The 20,185-nt window shown below is 44.8% G+C and overlaps 1 protein-coding gene across 1 annotated transcript in view; it reads left to right on the forward strand.

Moving 5' to 3' along the window:
* The first annotated feature begins 585 nt into the window (after positions 1-585).
* Positions 586-20,185, forward strand: part of SGPL1 (sphingosine-1-phosphate lyase 1) — a 32,783-nt gene continuing 13,183 nt past the window's right edge. The window contains exons 1-6 of the mRNA XM_030951447.1: positions 586-684; positions 10,123-10,288; positions 12,656-12,723; positions 15,018-15,165; positions 16,439-16,518; positions 17,821-17,949. Of these exons, the coding sequence (XP_030807307.1) occupies positions 682-684; positions 10,123-10,288; positions 12,656-12,723; positions 15,018-15,165; positions 16,439-16,518; positions 17,821-17,949 (594 nt within the window). The 5' untranslated portion in view covers positions 586-681. The remainder of the gene's footprint in view (positions 685-10,122; positions 10,289-12,655; positions 12,724-15,017; positions 15,166-16,438; positions 16,519-17,820; positions 17,950-20,185) is intronic.

The raw sequence follows: 20,185 nt of genomic DNA on the forward strand, positions 1-20,185 counted from the left end.
TCCTCTCAGGGAAGGATTTCTTCCTAATATCCCACCTAACCATTCCCCCTTGTCCCAAATCCCTCTCCAGCTCGCCTGGAGCCTGTTTAGGCACTGCCAGCGTCTCTGAGGTCTCATCTCCCTGGTGACTTCTCCAGGTGGACACCCTGAGCTCTCCCAGGCCGGATCCAAAGCAGAGAGGCTCCATCTCTAATAATTATAGATAATTAATCTATTATTAGATTAAGATAATAGATAATTAATAGATAGATCTAAGATAATAGATCTAAGATAATAGATAATTAATAACCAGGGCGGGTTTACAAACTGTTTGTTGTCGTTTGTTTGTGGAGTGGGATTTATTTTTGTTTTGGTGGGGTTTTTTTTTTGTATTTTAACAAAAAAAATTGGGTTCTTGTTGTATTTTAACAAAAAATTCCGTCCGTAATGTTTTACCACCTCTCTCCAGGTGAGGGCGCTGCTCTCCCGCCGCCGTCTGCGGGGCGTGGCTTGCAATAACGGAGGCGTGGTCACCGTGCGATGTGGGCGTGGCCTCCCCGCGCTGTGGGCGGGGCTATCGGGGCGGGGCCGGGCCGGGCCGGGACCCCGCGGGGAGCGGGAGGAGGAGGAGGAGGAGGAGGAGGAGCGGGGAAGAAGAAAAGAAGGGCGGACGGAAGGAAAGAGCTGGCGGCCGCAGCAGCGATGGTGAGCGGGGGCTGCGGGGCCGGTGTGGGCCGGGGAGCAGTGTCCCGGCGCGGCCTGTGTGAGGCAGCGAGGCCCGGGCCTCGTCCGGCGGGGCTGGGTGCGGGCTGAGGGGTCCCGGACGCGCCTCAGGGGATGCCTGGCCCAGGGTTTGCTGTCAGGTCCTCACTTCGTCCGCCATCTGAGGCCCAGACCCTTCCCCTGAGCCTAAATATATCCTTTTATCCACACACTGCTTTTCCACAATTACCTATTTTCTGGGCAGAGAGGATTGGGAACGGTGTTTTCTCCTGTCTCGGTTAATTTATCTTGGGTGGGGCGCAGTGATGTTTTCCTCGTGATTTTGCTGAAGGTGCCGATCTGGCTGAGAGAAATCGTGTCTGCTGATTGATTGTTGTTTTTTTTTAGAGATGCTGCTTGCTAATTGGCTGTTATTTTTTTAGCTGGAAGCAAACTTCGGGCTTGCTTGGAACATAGCCCACATTGGCGTGAATCTCGCAATTCCTCAAACCTGGAAGGGGCACTAGATTTCTTGGTTGTTTGGTTGTGGTTTTTCCCCCCATCAGCAAGGGGAATTGAAATCCCAGCTGCTGAGTGATAAATGAGGCAGCATTATCTTTGTCCCACTCCTTTGTCCCAATGGTTGTGGCATTCCCAAGTGCTGCTGGAGCAGCTATGGGACAGCACCCAGAGCCCAGCACAGCTTGTGTTGGCGTTGCTTTCAGCTGCCAAAATTTGGCACTGGCTAAATCCTTGGCTGCTTGTCCAGACTGGCCTGGGGCTGCTGGGGCCCTGCTGTGCTCTCACCTCAGTCCCTTCCGTGCCAGAGCTTTGCGGAGGAAATTGCTGCTTATTGCACCTGAAAGACCTGCTCAGGTCGGCTCTTTTATTCACCGCATTGGGCAGTAGCTATTGCACGGGATTCCTGGCTGCTGGAAAGCTTGGGAAGTTGGCTTTGTACTCGGGGAAGGAGGAGAAACACTGACACACAACATCTTCCCTGAGCTGTGGTTTCACTCTGGCATCCTTCCTGTGTCCTTAGCAAAAGGCAGTACATTTTCTTACCTAGACAGGGTAAAATCTTTCTTTTTCCGTGTTTAGCTCATGTCCAGCCTCTTTCTTTCTTACCTAGACAAGGTAAAATCTTTCTTTTTCCGTGTTTAGCTCATGTCCAGCCTCTTTCTGTCTTACCTAGACAGGGTAAAATCTTTCTTTTTCCGTGTTCTGCTCATATCCAGCCTTCTCCTTTCTTACCTAGACAGGGTAAAATCTTTCTTTTTTCCGTGTTCTGCTCATGTCCAGCCTTCTCCTTTCTTACCTAGACAGGGTAAAATCTTTCTTTTCCTGTGTTCTGCTCATGTCCCGCCTCTTTCTTTCTTACCTAGACAGGGTAAAATCTTTCTTTTTCCATGTTCTACTCATGTCCAGCCTCTTTCTTTCTTACCTAGACAGGGTAAAATCTTTCTTTTTCCATGTTCTACTCATGTCCAGCCTCTTTCTTTCTTACCTAGACAAGGTAAAATCTTTCTTTTTCCATGTTCTGTTCATGTCCAGCCTCTTTTTTTCTTACCTAGACAGGGTAAATTTTTTTTTTCCGTGTTCAGCTCGTGTCCAGCCTGCTCAGAGTTTCCCACTCTCTTCCTCCTCTGAGAAGTTGTATCTGGGTGAGCAGGGCAGGGTTTGCTGAGGTGCTGCCTCGCTCACTTCCTGCCTGGGGTTTCTCCAGCAGTGCTGGCTGGTGTGGAGATAACCCCAAATCCCAGCGTTTATTGTGGGTGGTGTGGCAGCATTCCTGTGCCCCTTTCTAAGTAGGGATTTTGGGGTTCTGCTCATCTTTTTTCCCAAATACACGACGTTGCCAATAAAAAGTTGTTTCCATCTTCTGCTGCATCAGCTGCTTCCAGCACAGAGCTGCTGAGAGGGACTTGGGGGTGCTGTGGTGGCAGCTGGCCCTGCCCTGGGCTGAGCCCCTGCAGGGGATGGGGCAATTCTGCCCCTGCTCAGGTGAGACCCCACCTGCAGAGCTGCCTCCAGCCCTGGGGCCAGCACAGGAGGGACCTGGAGCTGCTGCAGAGAGTCTGGAGGAGGTAACAGGGATTGGAGCAGCTCTGCTGGGACAGATGGGATTGTTCAGCCTGGAGAAGAGAGGCTTTGGGGTGACCAAACTGTGGCCTTCCAGTGCATGAAGGAGCTGACAAGATAGGTGGAGAGAGACTGTGTGTAAGAGACAAAGGGGAATGGCTCCACACTGACAGAATGTCAGGTTTAGGTTGGATATGAGGAAATAATTTCTCCCTGTGAGGGTGGTGAGACCCTGGCACAGGGAACCCAGAGAAGCTGTGGCTGCTCCATCCCTGGGAATGTCCCAGGCCAGGCTGGAGGGGCTTGAAGCCACCTGGGATAGTGGAAGGTGTCCCTGCCCATGGCAGAGGGATGGAATGAGATGAGCTTCAAGGTCTCTTCCAAATGAGTCTGTGATTCTACAATTCTCTTATTTTTTGCATCCCAGGCAGTGCAAGACATTTCCTTTCAAGTACTTGCAGGCCTGGTCCATGCTTTAGTCCTGCCCTTAGAGCATGAGCTGAGATTTAGGATTCTACCTATTTAAGATTCTACTGAGATTTAGGATTCTACAATTGATGTAGCAGCAGATGTCCTGGTCTGTTTGCTGTGGGGATTGTGATACAGTTTTCTGTGTGAGAAATTTATATTTCCTAGAAATCTGCGTGTAGAAGTCACTCAGGATCCTTTGTGTTCTGTCTCCTTTGCCTCTCCTTGCTCATCAGGATTTATCCCTGCCATATCAGGAAGGACATGTGATGGATATTGCAGGGGTCGAAGGGCTCTGGTGTGTGGGTGTTGAGAAGATAATTTTTGAGGGTTCTGCCCCATGCTTGGACCTGCCCAGGAGCAGGGCCCTTACTGCAGAACAGCAGCATTCAGTTTGTGCTGATACTGGGGGCTTTGTCCCAGGCTTGCATAACCCTGCTGGGGAGCTGTGCCAGGGCTCCCTGCTGCCTTTGTTCATGGATGCCTGCTCCCAGAACAATTGCCATGCTGGGCTCTGCTTCCAGACTGCTCCTGCCAAGCTCAGTGCTGGGGGTACCTCTTGGTGGCACCCAGGTTCTCGCTAAATACTTCCAAGAAATGCCCATTTTATTCTCTGGGAGGTGTGCAAGGATTTCAGGCGTGGAGGACTGAAATGTGCCCAGGTGAGCCCCACATGCAGGGAGCTGGGCACTTCTTTTACCCTAATTATTGTGGGTGGCAGCAGAGGATGTTTCCTTGCACATTCTTGGAGCTGGTGACCCACAGAGATCCATGGTGAGCCCACCATTGGGTGGGTCCTGTCTCTTGTGAGGTCTTGGAGTGTTTGCAGAACCTTCTATAAAATGGTTTGCCTAAGGGAGCAAAGTGAACGTGACACCTTGTGTGTGTTTTGGGTGAAATGAAATTTGAACTTGATTTTTGGAGTCTTTTGGGCTCCTGTAAAATTGTAATTTTTTTTTTGAGCCACCAATCAGTCTTTTCCCGTGTTTGTTTGGGTTAAATGAAATTTGAACTTGATTTTTGGAGTCCTTTGGACTCCTGTAGAATTGTACTTTTTTTTGAGCCACCAATCAGTCTTTTCCCATTTTGTTTTGATATTTTTACATTCCATCTCAGCAGTGGGTAGCTAGAATGCTGCTGTATTTACTGTGACTTGCTGCCTTGTTTGTTTTTGTGCTGAAGCTATAATTAGCCATTGTTTGGCCACTCCCCTGGAGCTCTCAGGGCTGGTGGTACACTATGTATACATTCATTTTACAGACTCTATACGTGGCAAACCTCCCCCCCAGCTGCTGTCATTCTAGAAAAAGGAAAAAATTCAGTATGGCAGTGGTGGAAACACATGCAATACAGATTAAACTGGTGGTATTGGGGAGCTGTGGTAAGTTGAGTGTGGCCTGAATGTGTTTTTAATTTCACTTCAGCCCATACTTTCAAAAGTTCACGATTTTTGATTTCTGAGCGATCACGCATCCGGTGTCGCTCTGTCTGCCCACATCCTTTGCTCCTGCTGGGCATCCCGTGGTCCAAACCTCGAGCTGCAATTAGGAGCTGACTAACGAACATTCCCTGCCTGCTGCTTATGCAAAGGTATTTGTCAGGCTGGGGTTGGCAGGGAGGGCCGGAGGAGCAGAGCCATTACCGGCGTGCAGACCAAAACACCGCAGGCACAGGCAGCAACCAGCACTCTCTGAGGAGGCTGGGCTGCTCTTGCTCAATCCCACTGCTGCCTCTCCAGTAGGAATTGGGCAGGCTGGTGGCTCTGAGGCTGGGCTGCTGTTGCTCAATCCCATGGCTGGCTCTCCAGCAGGAATTGGGCAGGCTGGTGGCTCCCAGTCCAGGCTGGTTACTCCAGTCAGATTTGTGGCCAGCACACGTGCAGGTAACGAGGTGTCAGCAAAGGCAGGGCTAATTGGAGTCTTCCTTCCACTTAGGAGCTGAATAAATAAATGAGGCTGCCGTGTCCTTGCTGGCTTGGTGGGGTTTGTTTTCAGCCAGGAAGCTTCTCCTGGGAAGAACTCGTTGTGTTGGAGCTGAGGCCTTAATTACAGTGGCAGCACCGGTGTGTTCCGCCTGCTCCCGTAATCGGAGCTGACCTGACTCGGGCTCTTGGAGCCTTCTCCCTTGGCCTGGATTTACTGTGTGACAGCCACCTTCTGCCTCTCAGCTCTGGGGACATGAGGGAAGCTGGTGGCAGACACAGATGTTCAGGTTAGGGTGTGTGGGGAAGTGGTCAGAGGGTCCCTAGTTTGGGAATACGTGTGGATTCAGGTGAAAGCTGAGGATGTGGTATAAACTGACAGAGAGTAGGTTTAGGTTGGATGTTAGGAAGAAATTCTTCCCTGAGAGGGTGGAGACCCAGGGTGCCCAGAGCAGCTGTGGCTGCTCCAGGATCCCTGGAAGGTTCCAAGGCCAGGCTGAGTGGGGCTTGGAGCCACCTGGGATAGTGGAAGGTGTCCTTGGATCCCTGGAAGTGTCCCAGGCTGGGTTGGGTGGGGCTTGGAGCCACCTTCGATAGTTCTTGGAAGGGACAGTTTAGTTCTCAGAAGGGACACCTTCCACTAAACTGTGTATCTAGGCTCTACAGCACTGATTAAGAAAGTTTAGATCATCTACCACTCCAAAAAAGAGCTGGAATAATTGGATTTCTTTGAAAGGCAAATAGAATGGATCCCTGGAAGTGTCCCACACCGGGCTGGGTGGGGCTTGGAGTCACCTGGGATAGTGGAAGGTGTCCCAGCCCATGGCAGGGGTTTGGAATAAAATCAGCTTTAAGGTCTTTTCTGGCCTAAGTCTTTCTGTGATTCTTTGATCTGAGCACTTCCTCCCTGGACACTCAGCCTCATGGTATTGCATAACATAAGCTTGCCTTTAAAAGCTACTTTTATTCTGTGGCCCCGTTTTAAACCCACTTTGAATGTTCTTTTGGAGGAAGGAAGGTTCAGCTGGTAAAATCTTTCTTCCTGTTTTTCTCACAGGTAAACTCAGGCAGTGTTTCAATTTCCACAGAAGGCACTTGTAATGAAAGTCTGAGGTTCTCTGGTTTATTGCCATTCTGTTTCTCATTTTTGTTTTTTCTTTTGAGCTTTTTTTGTGTCCTACAACTCGCAGCTGAGGAAATGCTGTTCTGGCAGAAATGCAAAATGTGCTTTCATTAGCTTTGGCATTCCTCCCCCCTCCCTTTTCCATCATCTGGGACAGAAGAGCATTACTGCAGTTAATTTGTGCTCTTTTGTAGTGGCATAAGTGCTATCCCTGGAACCAGCTCAGCTAGCTAATGACTTTTAGAAATAAAGTACTAAGGACGTATTCCTAATCTGTGCAGCTAAAAATTCAATATGTAAACTGCTTAGGTAGCTGAGTGCATTAATATCAGTACAAATGAGCACTGCAAGTCCTAATGATAGCAATTAGTATTTTATCTGATACCTGGGTCTGTTTTACTGCTCTAAGAATAAAATCAAATCCTCCAGTGGAGGTTTTTTTTCTCCCTGCACTTTAGTGTGCTCATAAGTCAGGTTTTTAAACTGCTTCTGAAATAATCCTGTGGCTTGTGAAGCTTTTATGTGGAGAAGGTTCTCTTACAGAAATAAAAGCAGCTTATCTATTCTCTTCTAATGGGAAGGGAAACCTTTATTTTTTGATGCCTTCACAAACAAGCAGTTTATTGTCTTACATGAAATTCTGTCCTGTAGACAGGTTTAAAATCAGGTCAGCCTGTTGGCTTTAGCTCAGCTGGGGAATGAGGAAGAATTTTTTCACTCTGAGCAGCACCTCCAGGGCTGCAGGGCAAGGGATTCTGATGGCTGGGCTACCCAGAGCCTGTTTATTCCCATTTATTCCCCTGGAAAATGAGGAAGTGGTGTGGGATTGCAATCTTGGAGAATTCCAGAATGGTTTGGGTTGGAAGGGACCTTGGAGATCATCCAGTGCCAGCTGGACCAGGTTATTCTGAACCCTGTCCAACCTGGATTTGGACACTTCAGGGATCCAGGGGCAGCCCACAGGGAAAGATTCCTTCCTGACATCCATCCCTCTGTCACACACCCTTGTCCTGTCACTCTGCTCCCATAAAAAGTCCCTCTGTCTCTTTTTTATAAGCTCCCTTTTAACCCAGCGTGTTCCTGGGTGTAATAAAAACATTTGAGTGCAACCTTCTCAATGCCCTCTGGTTTCTGTGGGATCAAGTGAATAATTCAGAATGTAAAGGTCTCTCGTGTCTTGCTGGATACTTTCAGGGGAAAGGAGCATTTGGGAAAAACTGAGCCAGAGGGCTGAGAAATTGTAATTCACTGCTAACTCACAATTTGGATATACCAATGAGTTCCTGTATGTCAGTTCTCAGGGGTTTCAGTGACAACAAAATGTGCAGACAGCTGGGATCTTCTGTCCTGAGCTTTCTCCAAGAGTGAGGTCAATCTCTTGCCAGATTTATTTATTTTGGCTTGGCCATTGACTGGAGTGACTTCTGTCAAGAAGGTCATGTTCCATTTTGACTCAGGGCTTACAGTGTCCTCCATCTTCAGGAGAAAAAAAAAAAAGGGCACAGCCCCTTTTATATTTGATGCTGCAGCATTTTCTTGCCATGAGTTGAGAGAACAGCTATTGAGGCAGCAGCCCATTAGTGGCTCCATTTCCCTCCTATAAGTGCAGCTCCAAACCAGAATGATATCCTGGAATTTCATCCCAGGCAAAGAACCCAAGTCATTGGTGCTGGTTAAACGCTCATTTCCAGGGCTCTGCTAGTGAAGATTGTGCAAACTCGCTGAAACTTAAGTAGCACCTCCGGTTAGCTGGAAAAGGTGGCTCTTCTGGAATTCTGGGGTTAAAGTGGCTTTGTGGTGAGTGGCTTGGAGGACGGGGCATTCATTAGCTGGGACATTGCCTAATTGCAGCGGTTTGTGTGTTTTGGAGGCTCTGATGTATTTTTAAATTGCCCTTTGCCAAGTGAATAGGTGCTAATTTGCCTTCTCAGAGCTCAGTGCTGCCTGCTTTTGGCCGATTCAGCCCCTGTCCCTTCAGCCTGGGCTGGGACATGGGTGAAAACCCTCCTCTGTTAAGGGTAAACGCTGTTAATTCCGTTTTAAAAGTTATTTATTTATTTTATTTATTTTATTAATTATTAATTAATTACTAATTTAATTTTATTTTAATTTAAATTGACTTCTTAATTTAAAAAAATATGTTTGGGTTGCTTAAATACTTTCAAACTCTGCCATGTTACATGCATTTTACTGCTTTTCCAATGTAGTAAGTGTTCATCACTGTTGCTTTTTGGTAAGGAAACCTGCCGTCCTCCTTTGATTATTAGAAAAAAACTTGGCTTTTTTAAAAGTACTGTTAGTAGCCTCTCCAGTTGTATTAGGATGACATGTTACCCCCTAAAAAAAAGTTAATTAAATGATGCTTCTGTTGTTGGCTTGACCCAGAAGTGAGACCTGAGAAGGGAAGTTTTTAATTTAGTGGTTGTTGAAAAAAACTGCTCTATTCCCACCCGAAATCCAACAGCACAGGAATCAAGGATTTATTCCTTCCAAAATTTAGTTACAAATCTTTTGAAAAGCCTCACGTACTTTCCCTGTTGTTTGGTTGAAAAGCCCCACATATTTTCCTTGTTGTTTGGAGGGTGAAGCTCTCAAGTGCTGGAGATCTCCCCAGTTAAACTGAGCTGGTCAGAAGGGAAGACGGATTTGAACAGGGCTCTGTTCTTGCTTAATCTTTTTATCTCTAGAAACCCTTTCCCAGAGGATTGGATGGAAGACCCCTGCTCAGGGGGAGATGTCCTTTCCCTCCTGTGCACATCCAGTTTTTCTGATCCTCTTGAAGAGCATCTGGTTTGAAGCCATTGATTAGGAGCGTGGGCTGTGTCCCGACAGTAATTCTGCTTTGACACTGTAATTGTGCTTGCATCACCGTTTTCTGGGGGTTATTTTGGCAGCAGCAGTGTTTTCCTCTCCCATCCCCCCTCGGTGTGTAACATGCTAATTACATCTTTAAATTAAGGACTTGCTGAGTGCTTCCATCTTCATTGAAAATCCAGCCCGAGGTACTTAATAGACTTGTTTTGGTGGTGCCTTCACTCACCACCTGAGAATTCCTTGGAAAAAAATGATCACAGTTCCTTCTTTGGGGAGTGGGAAGATCTGGTGGTGGTTCTTGGGCCTTTGCAGAGAATCTTACATTACTCATCTGCTCTTGGTGCTTGTCTCTCAGTAGCTGAAGGTTTGTGCTTTTATCTATGACTCTTGAATAAATAAATAAAGGAATAAAAACTATCTCCTACCTCTGCTTTTTATGTCACAGATCCTTCAGTGAGGTCCACAGCTCACAAATGGCATCAGGCAGCTCAGATACCAAAATCCTCTGATTCCTCACAGAGTGGGACGCTTGCCTCTTCCTCTTCATCTCAAATCTCATATAAGCAGACTGCTTGACTTTATATATCTGTTCTCTAAATTTGTACCACAAACAGTGATCCAAAATACAACTTCCAAAAAACAAATCCTTCACTAACAAAATTTCAATTTTCAGAAATAAACAGCCAGAAGTGCACTTGCTTAAAATTATTTCTAGAAAGAACTAAACCGTGTATCTAGGATCCATAGCACTGATTTAGAAAGCACAGATCATCTACCACTCCAAAAAATGGCTGGAATAATTTGATTTCTTTGAAAGGCAAATAGTAATATTTCCTTACTTGAAGAAAAAGGAGAAGATGCTCAGTTTAGTTGAAATGTATCTCGAGGACACACACTTCTAGAACTCTTAACTAATTTTTGTAGGAATTTAGGAAAGCATGGGATGTGCATACCAGGAAGCCCCTTTGTAATCAACAGTTGCATTTTTGATGTCCTACTTGTTTTCATTTGTGTTTTCCTCAACTTTGCACAGGATGCCATTACACCCTACAAGGAAATCCTCCAGATGTACTGGGAGAAAGTGACAGGCTTTGTGAACGCCCGCTGTGATGGGCTGGAGCCCTGGCAGCTCATTGGGTTGACTTTTTCTTCCACACTTGCAAGTGTGTGGCTGCATGACTTCCTCTGCCAGCCCGAGAGTAAGTATTGGACATTTTCTTTCCTTTCAGGGAAGGGAGGTGGCCCTGATCTGTTCGTGGGCAGTGGAAGGAAAGAGGGTGGAACAAGGCCAAACTCTTGTTAAAACAGACTGTGAAAAATGTGTATTTTATGATTGGCTTTTCACAAATATTCAAATGAATGTTATATGTGTTGTGTTAGAAAGTTATGCTGTATTAATTTTCTTAAGTAGTGTGAATTTAAATATAGTTTTAGGATATAACATAATGTTAAAATAGAAACTGTGCTATGTAAGATACTTTTTTAAAGAGAGGACTTGCACCAGATATCAGCCACAGGACGCCTGAATCTGTCAGAGAAAGAGAATTTATTGCTCTATTATTGAGTTCTTCCTGCCTCTCTCAGCCCTGAAGACTCAGTCAGGATTCAGAGGAAGAAGCTGACACTGCCCAGACAGAATCCTGTGTTTGAATGGAATTTCTGCATCATGGATGAGATGTAGGAATATGCAACAGGCTATTGCTTTTAAGGGTTAACCTCAGTTAATGTGGGTCCTTTTTTAGGCTTATTTTGCCCAGAAAGAGGTACCCTGACTGTCTGTAACTCTTTGTTTCTATTGTCTCATATTGTCGTAATCCAAATTGTCCAAATTTTTATTACTCTAATTATATTGCTATTTTTATAACCATTTTATTACTATTCAGCTTTTGAAATTTTAAAAACAAGTTACTGGCGTTTTTCACAAGACTTTCTGCTGTCACCAAATATTTACCAAATTCTTCTGAATCAAGGTTAAGGCCTGTCTGGTAAATGAAGCTCCCCCATTCTGTCAGAGGGTGCATGGAATGTGCTTCTGTCTCCTTCCCTTTCCCTTCCCTCCCTTTTTCCTTTGGCTAAACCATGTGCTTGTCACAACACACTCTTCTTGCCCAAACCCTGGGGGGATTTATGGAGAGCTGGCTTCCTGTGAACTTAGTCACTGCTGCAGAGTGTCTGGATAACTCCTGCTCGTTACCCTTCCTGCTGTGGGGAGATGTGGTCTTGATTCCATGCTGGGGGCACATTTCAACCTCAAAATGTTCAAGATACAACTGCATGTGATAGTGTGAAGAAATTTTCTTCTTGTGATTTTTTTTTTAATGTATTTCCGGAGTATCTTCCTGTTTTGAGTGGTTTCTGGTACTGGCAGCTCTACAGTGGAGCTGAGTTCTGCAGAACTGCAGTTTTCTCTGGTGGTGTGATGGCCTGAGGTCACTGCCATGCCCTCAGAGGTGCATTTCCGTTCCCACAGGCCTTGGGGTTGCACTCTGGTGGCAGCTTGTTAAAAACAGCCAAGTTTTTAACCTGATGTCTCCTTCTGTGTCTCTTTCTGAGGCAGCCCTTTCTGAAGCAGCTGGAATGTCTGTAAGGAACAAATTGCTATGAAACTTCTGTTCCTGGCTAGTATTTGTACTGTTACACAATGTATTTTAAGTATGGGCTGGCTCTTAGGAGATCTGATTAGACTGACAGAATTTTTCAGGAGTTGGCAGTCTTTTCTTGCTGTGAAATTAATGGATGGAACAGTGTGCACACTGAGCTGTGCAGCAGAAATGTCATTACCAGGGCACTAACAAGTGTTTACTACAGAATGTGCCAATTAGTGTCCTTGGTAGCTTTCCAGATTGTATTTATGAAGTGAAATGTGTATGAAGTGTAGATAAAATTGCAAAGTCTTCAAATGGTCGATTTTTAAACTTTTAGTTATTTTTTGGTTTGTCCTGTAAGTGCTGGTGTGCAGGTAGGACTGGGAAGGCATTTTTGGTGGCTGTAAAGCATCTGTGTCATCCTGATTTCATTCCTGCATTTGGAGCTACCCAAGGAGTTTTCCAGTGCTTGTCATCAGTGGCTTCTCTCATTTGAGTCTCTGTGCTGTGGTGGAATTTCTGCTGTTGCCTCTGTCCATCCCCTTTCCCTGAGTCACCTCCCAGTGCATCAGACAGGGCAGATCCATTGTCACCAATGTCCCTGTTCCCTCCTTTGGTCTGGGAGCCTGTTTCACGCTGCTCAGTGGTTTTGTTTTTAAGTAACTATTCTGCTTTTTAGAGGCAGGAAATGGTAATAATTCCTTACTTTTAGCAAACCCTGAAATCCCTCTTTTTCTTATAAAATCCACATGTGGGTGTGAATTCCCATGCAAGTAAGAAAAAAATAACTGATTCCTGCCGTCCAGATGTTTCCATGGCATGGTCCATCCATGAAAACCTTGCTCTTGGATCCACTCATCTGTCTCCCCCTGTGTTATTTCAGCTTGGATCAGGAATGCTGAGCCTGGATCACGAGCTGCATCAGAAGTTTCTATTTTGTCTTTTTGTTTCTTATGTTCCTTTCTGCTTTTTGTCTTTCAGGTTTGACATCCCGAACTAAAAAACAGTTCTTTAAACTGCTGAGAAAAATGCCATTTGTTGGGGCTATAGTAAGTATTTGAACAAGTATTACAGGACTATTCCTGGTTCTTTTTTCAGCTTTTTTGGAGAATATACAGTTCTGTGCATCTTTGTTGTCATGTCACTGTGATCATAATGACCCAGGACATACATCTGGAATGTCTTCTGCTGCCTCCTGGTTTAATGACAGATGTAATTTCTACGCAATCTTTATGTCATAGCATCACTTCCATAACAAGGGGGTTCCACCTCTTTTTAACTTTTGAGCTATTTTATATTAATATAAACTCAATAATGAGTGAATTCTTCAGTAACATTTTAGATTTTAAGAAAATTATTTTAATTCTGGAAGTAGGTTCAGGATTGAACTGGAATTATTCTTCTGGAGCAGTGTGGAGTGTGAGACAGCAATTGTCACATGGACAGCAATTCCACATTGTTGTGCAGTGTGTATTTATTTTAATCAAGCAGCTGGCCATGATTTCTTCAAGGCTCAGATAACTATTAGCAAAAGTTAGCAGAAGGATATCAGCACTTTGTGTAATCATTAAAACGACTCAGGAGCTCTAGTGTTTGGGAGCTGGTTTTTTGTTTGTTTGTTTGTGGTTTTGCTTTGTTTTAGTTTTTTTGGGGGGAGGGGTTTCTGGGGTATTTTTGTGATTTCATTTTTTCTTTTTTGTTTTTGGTTTTTTGGGGGATTTGGGTTTTTTTTTAGGTTTTTTTAGGGGTTTTTTGAGTTTTTTTTTTTTAATTTTTGAGGGTTTTTTAAAATTTTTTTGAGGGTTTTAAAAAATTTTTTTGAGGATTTTTTTGGGGGGGTTGTTTTGTTTTGGTTTAGTTTTTTATTATTTTGTTTGTTGTTTTCTTTTTTTTTCCCTCATAAAAAGTTGAAACCACAACTGTCAGCATGTTTTAGCAGGTTAAGGACTGGGGCTGTAGAAATGCGCAGCTGGGTTTATTTCACCTCGTAAACCACGGCATCACACTCGATTGCACTTCCTGCTGCTTGCTGTGCTGGTGTATTTACACCCTGATTCCAGAGGTCACATCTCTTCCAGGCAACTTGATCCAAAGAGTAGCACAGAGGAATTGTATTTGTGGGGCTCCCAGATGAAGGGAGGAATGATGAATCTGACTCCATGTTCTCAGAAGGCTAATTTATTATTTTATGATGCTGTGTTATATTAAAGAATGCTATACTAAACTATACTAAAGAATACAGAAAGGATACAGACAGAAGGTGAAAAGGATAATAATGAAAACTTGTGACTCCTTCCAGAGTCCTGACACAGCTTGGCACTGATTGGCCAATGAGTCAAAATAATTCACATGAAACCAATGAAACAATCTCCAAACACATTCCACATGTGAGCACAACACAGGAGGAGCAAATGAGATAAGATTTTGTTTTCCTTTTTCTCTGTGGCTTCTCTGCTTCCCAGTAGAAAATCCTGGGCCAAGGGATTTTTCAGAAAATATGAGTGACACAGAAGAATTTTTTTTCTTTTGCTGTGGAGACAGAAGGAGTTCTCCAGTTTCTCCCACATCCCTCTGGAAGGGACTAAATCCCTTCCCTGGCCTGTTCAGTGCCCCCGCTTTCACCTCCTAACCTGAGTAGCCCTTGATCAAGTAAATTCTTTTCGGCTGGTTTCTTGCCTGCCTGTTAGAAAAGGACACTTGATACAATCCCTGTTGTGTCCAGACTTCCCTTCCCAGGGCTGACCCTGCTCCCCTGTGCCAGAGCACTCCTGCTGTCTCCTATCTGTGTCCTCTTCCTGCTCTCTGGTAGGTTGATTCCTGATAACTTATCAGGTGCTCACAAGAGGCCTTGACTTTGAGGCATTCCAATGTCCAAAAGTCAACATCCCAACACCTGTGTTGCCTGGAAGAAGGATCTTTACTTTGGAATGTGTTGAGAGAAGAAATCTGGGGCTTCCTGAGTGCAGGGTGTGGGTGGGAAGAAAGAAAATCTTTCTGTATTGATTCTTTATTGAGATTTCTTTATTGTGTCTCTGTTTTTGTGAGTTTCTAAGCTGTGTGTGTGGGGGTAGAGGAGGCAATGTACAAACCAATGCTCCTGAAGACCACTACAAATTAATAACTGTGACTTGAAAAGGTTTGCTGGATAAAAAATGCATTTTTTTTCCTTGAGTTTTATTTCCCTAGGCACTAAGGAAAGGAGTCAAAGCTCCCAGTGGGGCAGTTCCTGTCTGCTCCATCAGCACCTCAGATACAGGCAGCAGGTCCTGTCTTGCACACTCTCAACAATTATATAGAGTTTGACCAGTGCCATAGTTTGATAGGCTTTTTTCTTGCTTTTTAGATTCAAAAGAAGATTGATGAAGCCTTGAATGATGTCACTTCCAGTTTATCCTTCCTGAAAGATGAAAGGGAATATATCAAAGCACTGCCAGAACAAGGCATGAGCCAGCCTGAAGTGCTGCAGAAGATGAAAGAGTACAGCTCAAAAGGTGAGTCTGTGCTGCAGCAGACACCACACATGACACTTCCTCTCCTAAATGAGTCCCAGTGACTCCTGCTCATTATTTCAGATTAAATACTTTGTCCCCTTGCAAGTTTTTGTCTGTTTTTCTTCTGGATGTGACTGAGATTCATGAGTTCTAATGCTTTACATTGAAATTCTGTTCCTTCCACAAGAATTCTGAGCTCATGGGGAGATGGGAGAGCTGAGGAGAGGAGAAATATGAAGGAAGTTCTCTTTTTGGATTGCATTTCTGAGCAGCTGCCTTGGTGTTTGACTTTTACCAGAAATGTGAAGCCCCAGAAAATACTCACAATCAAAGAAAGCAATTTCCAAGTAGGATTGGTAGGGAATTTCCAAGACTGTGACCTCAGTTAAGAAAGACAATGGTTTGTGCCTTGAAAAAGCCTTTTGAGGAAGAGTGATGATGATGTTCTCCTGGCTTGAGTCCACACAAGCAGGGTCTGACACTTCATCTGAGTTGCCTCTCTCCTGTTTACATGTTCCCCCCGATCTGTGTGCCTGTTACTCCTAATGAGCAAATCTGGGTGACTTCCTGTCCAGGGGAGAAGATACAACTGCCCTCCTCCTATCCTAAATTTGAGAAATGCCTTGAGCTAGAACAGTGCATCTGCTCCAAATTCAGAAACACACAATTTCATGATCCAGTATCCTGGAACAACTTCCTTCTTTTCTCCTGCTGTGTATTGCTAACGTTGTTTCTGTCTTGTGTTTTCTCTTAAATTTTTGTTTCCTTCCTTCACTGGGTTCTTTTTTATTTTCTAAAGTCCTCCCTATTTTTGCCTCCCACCCCTTTGGAAGTTGCCTGGAAGTCCCAGTTTAGTGAAATTTAATCAAAGTGCCAGCACTGTGGATTTTAGCAGTACAAACTTGGCTTTTCCATCTCTTCCCAGCTCCCTGTGGTGGTGGGTGCTCTTTGAAAGTGGCTTTAATTTAGTGTCCAGTTGGTTGAACAGCAGTTTGGGGAGACTGCTGGGGATTAAGTGGATTATTTATTAATATAACTGCTAGCTCCAGCTACATGTTGGTTATGTGCTGACTCTTTAGTCATCATTTACTTGCTAAGTTCACACAGTGCCAGGGGCTCAGCTTCACACACAGCTGTCCCTGGGCCACAAAACTCAGGGAAATCTCAAAAGCTGAGTCCTCCTCTGTGGAACTGAGGGGATTTTCCATGTGCTTTTCCACCCTGGCTGGGAATGGCTGAGTTTGTGAGCAGTGTGCCCTTCCCTGTCTTGCAGGAGATGTACGCTGGCAGGATGGGAAAGTCTCAGGGACTGTGTACAGTGGTGAAGAGAAACTCACCCACCTGCTGGTCAAGGTAAGGTGCAAGCAGGCCAACTTTGCATTTTCAGGGTGACCAGAAACCCCTCAGAGCTGTTCCAGCATCCCAAAGTAAACAGGGAAGATATAAACTTAAGTCTGGGAAGAGGAATTAGTGGCAATTTGGGCAGTGTGACTCTGGCCAGGTAACTGTCCCTGTGAAAGCACCTTGTAGAGATAACTGGGATCTAATCAGATGAGGTGTTGAGTGAGAAAATAATTAGTAATTACAGGTAAGCTGGAGACTGGTACTGGAACAGCTTTCACTGTTTTGAGCAGAACTAAGCTCCTCTTAGTTTGAGCAAAAGAGAAGTTTTGGGAAATGTGTTTTTGAGCAGTGCAGCACTGAATCACTGTCACAGTGTGCAAGTGCAGTGGAGCACTTAGACAATGGAGCACTGGCAGGCTTCAGTGGTGTTTCTGTGAGGTCTGTTTACCTGCTCAGGAACTCCTCCCTTTGAGAAGGCTGCAAAATAACCTAAACAGCCTAAAGGTTTGTTTTCAAGTACATCTCCTTGCAGAGTTGTTTTGCTAGAAAGGGAAGTCTGGCCCTCTTGTTCCTGGGAACAGTTTTTGTTGCAGGCTCTGTTTGGTGGCTCCTATTGCTCTTTTCTTCCTCATGTTGACATTTTCTGTGCCACTTTTGGAGAAACAAAGCTCAGAGCAGCCTTTCTGGAGGGCCTGGGCTTGGATCACTTTGTGGAAACATTCCCTTTGTTTGTGCTGATTATTCACTGGTTTGTTTTGCTGTATTTTATTGAACATTCCCTGCAGTTGCTTTTTGATCTGGACTGCAGGAGGTTGGGGCTGGCCTGTTCCAGCTTTGTATCCTCTTGAGTCCACAGTTGTGGAATGAGCAGAAATACTGGTTTCCACAGCCACCTTCCTTGTGGTGTGGGTGGGCATTTGTGCTTTACTGCCTGCTTCAGAACCCCCTCTTAACAATAAACTTGAGAACAAGTTCTGCTAAGTCACTTTTTTTGCCTGATTTGTGTAAATCAATTGCAGGATGTATCTTGTGTTCTTTAAAAACAGCAAATTTATTAGATCTGTCCTTAACAACAAGAGATATTGCTGTGCTGTAGAATCCACTGCAGAGGTCTGAATGCCTTAGAAAAACATTTATTTTTTTTTCTTTATTTTACTCCTCAGCTTCCCAGCTTGTGGCATTTACTTGCAGGAGCAGTTAAGTCCTGTAATATTCTTAGGGTAAAATGCAGCTAATTTGCTTCTAGAGTGCACATGGGGAGTTCTTAAAGCCTCATCTGCAAGTCTAACTTTCTGTCTTTGTTTTCTGAAGGTGTATGAAGAGTTTGCCTGGAGTAATCCTCTCCATCCAGATATATTCCCTGGTCTGAGGAAGATGGAAGCAGAAGTAGTGAGGATTGCCTGCACACTCTTCCACGGGGGCCCCAAATCTTGTGGTGCTGTAAGTAACCTGAACATTTTGGGTATTTTTGACTTGGATCAGTGCAAATGCACCTTGTGCTCTCCAGGTGAGCATGAGGGTAAGCTCATTCTGGTGTGTTCCATGCCAGCTGTGTGGAGGTTGCTTAATTCCTCTTCTTGAGAGAGACAATTTCACTCAGAGAAACAGTTTTCTAAACATGACCATTTACTTCAGCTCTTTTTCCCCCCACTCTTAAGTGACACAGGCTTGATGGCAGTTGGAAAGGAGAACTGGTGTAATGCAGCCTGGCTGGATGTCAGTGGAGAACTGTGAACAGAGAAGTGTCACTCTGAGAAGCTCCCCTCAGTTTTAGTCTCTGAGCTGGAGATCTGTGAGCCTGCCAGATTGCTGAGCTCCAGGGCAAGGCCAGCTGGCTGGCTGGCTACCCACCAACAAGCAGGCATGGCATGGATTGTCAGCTGTCCAGCTGGAAAGCTGCATTTCCAGGCTCGTGTGGCCTTCCTGTGCAAACCAGTTGTACAGTCTTGATAAAATTCCCAGCAAGAGTCCAAATGTTTGTTCTTAAGCTGATGGAGGGCAGGGTTGGCACAAGGGCTTACCAACTGAACTGGCCTTGAGTGGGCACTCCCTGTCAGCTGGAGGGTTCCTTGTGGTGAGGAGCTGAGTACTTGAGCAGCTTTGCAGAAGGTGTAGTGGGGATCAGACTCCCAGTGGGACTGAGGATGAGCTCAGCTGTGTAGGAGTGCAAGATGTGATTGCGTTTGAGAGGAGGAGGAGGTGACACCCTCTGACCTGACTTTTCTTCTCAGGGCTGTGTTCCTTGTACCACCTTCAGCTTGTGAAAAAAGCCAGTCTCGTGGTTTTAAAATTTTAAAAGTTTCATAGTAATAAAATGGTTATAAAAAGAGTAATATCATTAGAGTAATAAAAATTTGAACAATTGAGATTAGGACAATATGAGACAATAAAAACAAAGAGTTACGGACAGTCCAGGTACCTTTTCTGGGCAAAATAAGCCCAAAAAAGGACCCACATTAACAGAGGATTAACCCTTAAAAACAACAGCCTGTTGCATATTCATACACCTCATCCATGATGCATAAATTCCGTTCAAATACAGGATTCTGTCTGGTCAGCTTCTTCCTCTGAATCCTGATGGCATTTTCAGGGCTGAGCAAGGCAGGGAAGAAGTTAATTTCTCCTGATAATGGAGCAATAAATTCCCTTTCTCTGGAAGATTTAGGTGTCCTGTGGCTGCTATGTCATTCCTTTCTTTAAAAAAATATCCCATATAGATAGTTTTTATTTCAACATAATGTTATAACCTAAAACCATATTTAACACAAAACTTAAGAAAATTAATACAGCATCACTTTCTAACATAACACATACAATATTCATTTGAATATTTGCAAAAAGCCAATCGTGAAATACACATTTTTCACAAGCTTTAGAGGAGGAATGTGCCTTTTTGGTTATAAAAACCATTTCACCTCACCTCAGCTGCTTCCTGGCTTGCAGAGCTGTGATTATCCCCGTAGTGGGGCAGGGGGTGGGCACGAAGCTGTTGGGACTGGTTTCTGTCAGCAGTTGGGACATCAGCTGGCACAGCAGGCAGAGAGCTGTGTGCCCCTGCTGGGTGCTTGGGGAACTTTGCTTGCTGAAGCCTGCACGGGGAACCTTGGGGCTTTGTTATGTAAAACACGATGTAAAGGTGCCAGCCTTGGCCTTGGCTGCTCTCCCACTGAAATGGAAAAGTGGGATTGCCTAAGAGAAGGTCAGAACAGGTAAAAAACTGCATAACCAAAGTGAGACCTGCATGAATATACTCTGGGGAATGCTGCTTTTCCTTCTGTCCTCCTCTCCCTCCTGAGGATGGTGCCACACAGCAAAGGGTGGGCACAGCCTGCTGTGAGGTTCTGTCCTGGCTGCTTGAACAGCCCCATTGGCAGGGAGAAGGGGAGGGCTGGCTAGTTGACCAGCCAGAAACAGAAGATTAATTGCACCCCTGTAATTCCCATGTCTGAGTGAGTGTTTCCAGTGGACTTCTTGTCTTCCTCCCACTGCTCTTCCTGACTCTGAAGTATCCAGAGTTTTGTATTTGCAGGGTGCCCCGTGGCAGGAAGGAATGATGAATCTGACTCCATGTTCTCAGAAGGCTAATATATTATTTTAAGATACTCTATAATATTAAAGAATACTATAGTAAACTATACTGAAGAATACAGAAAGGATACTTAGAGAAGGCTAAAAA

The sequence above is a fragment of the Camarhynchus parvulus genome, chromosome 6, assembly GCF_901933205.1.
Source record: "Camarhynchus parvulus chromosome 6, STF_HiC, whole genome shotgun sequence".
Classification (NCBI taxonomy): domain Eukaryota; kingdom Metazoa; phylum Chordata; class Aves; order Passeriformes; family Thraupidae; genus Camarhynchus; species Camarhynchus parvulus.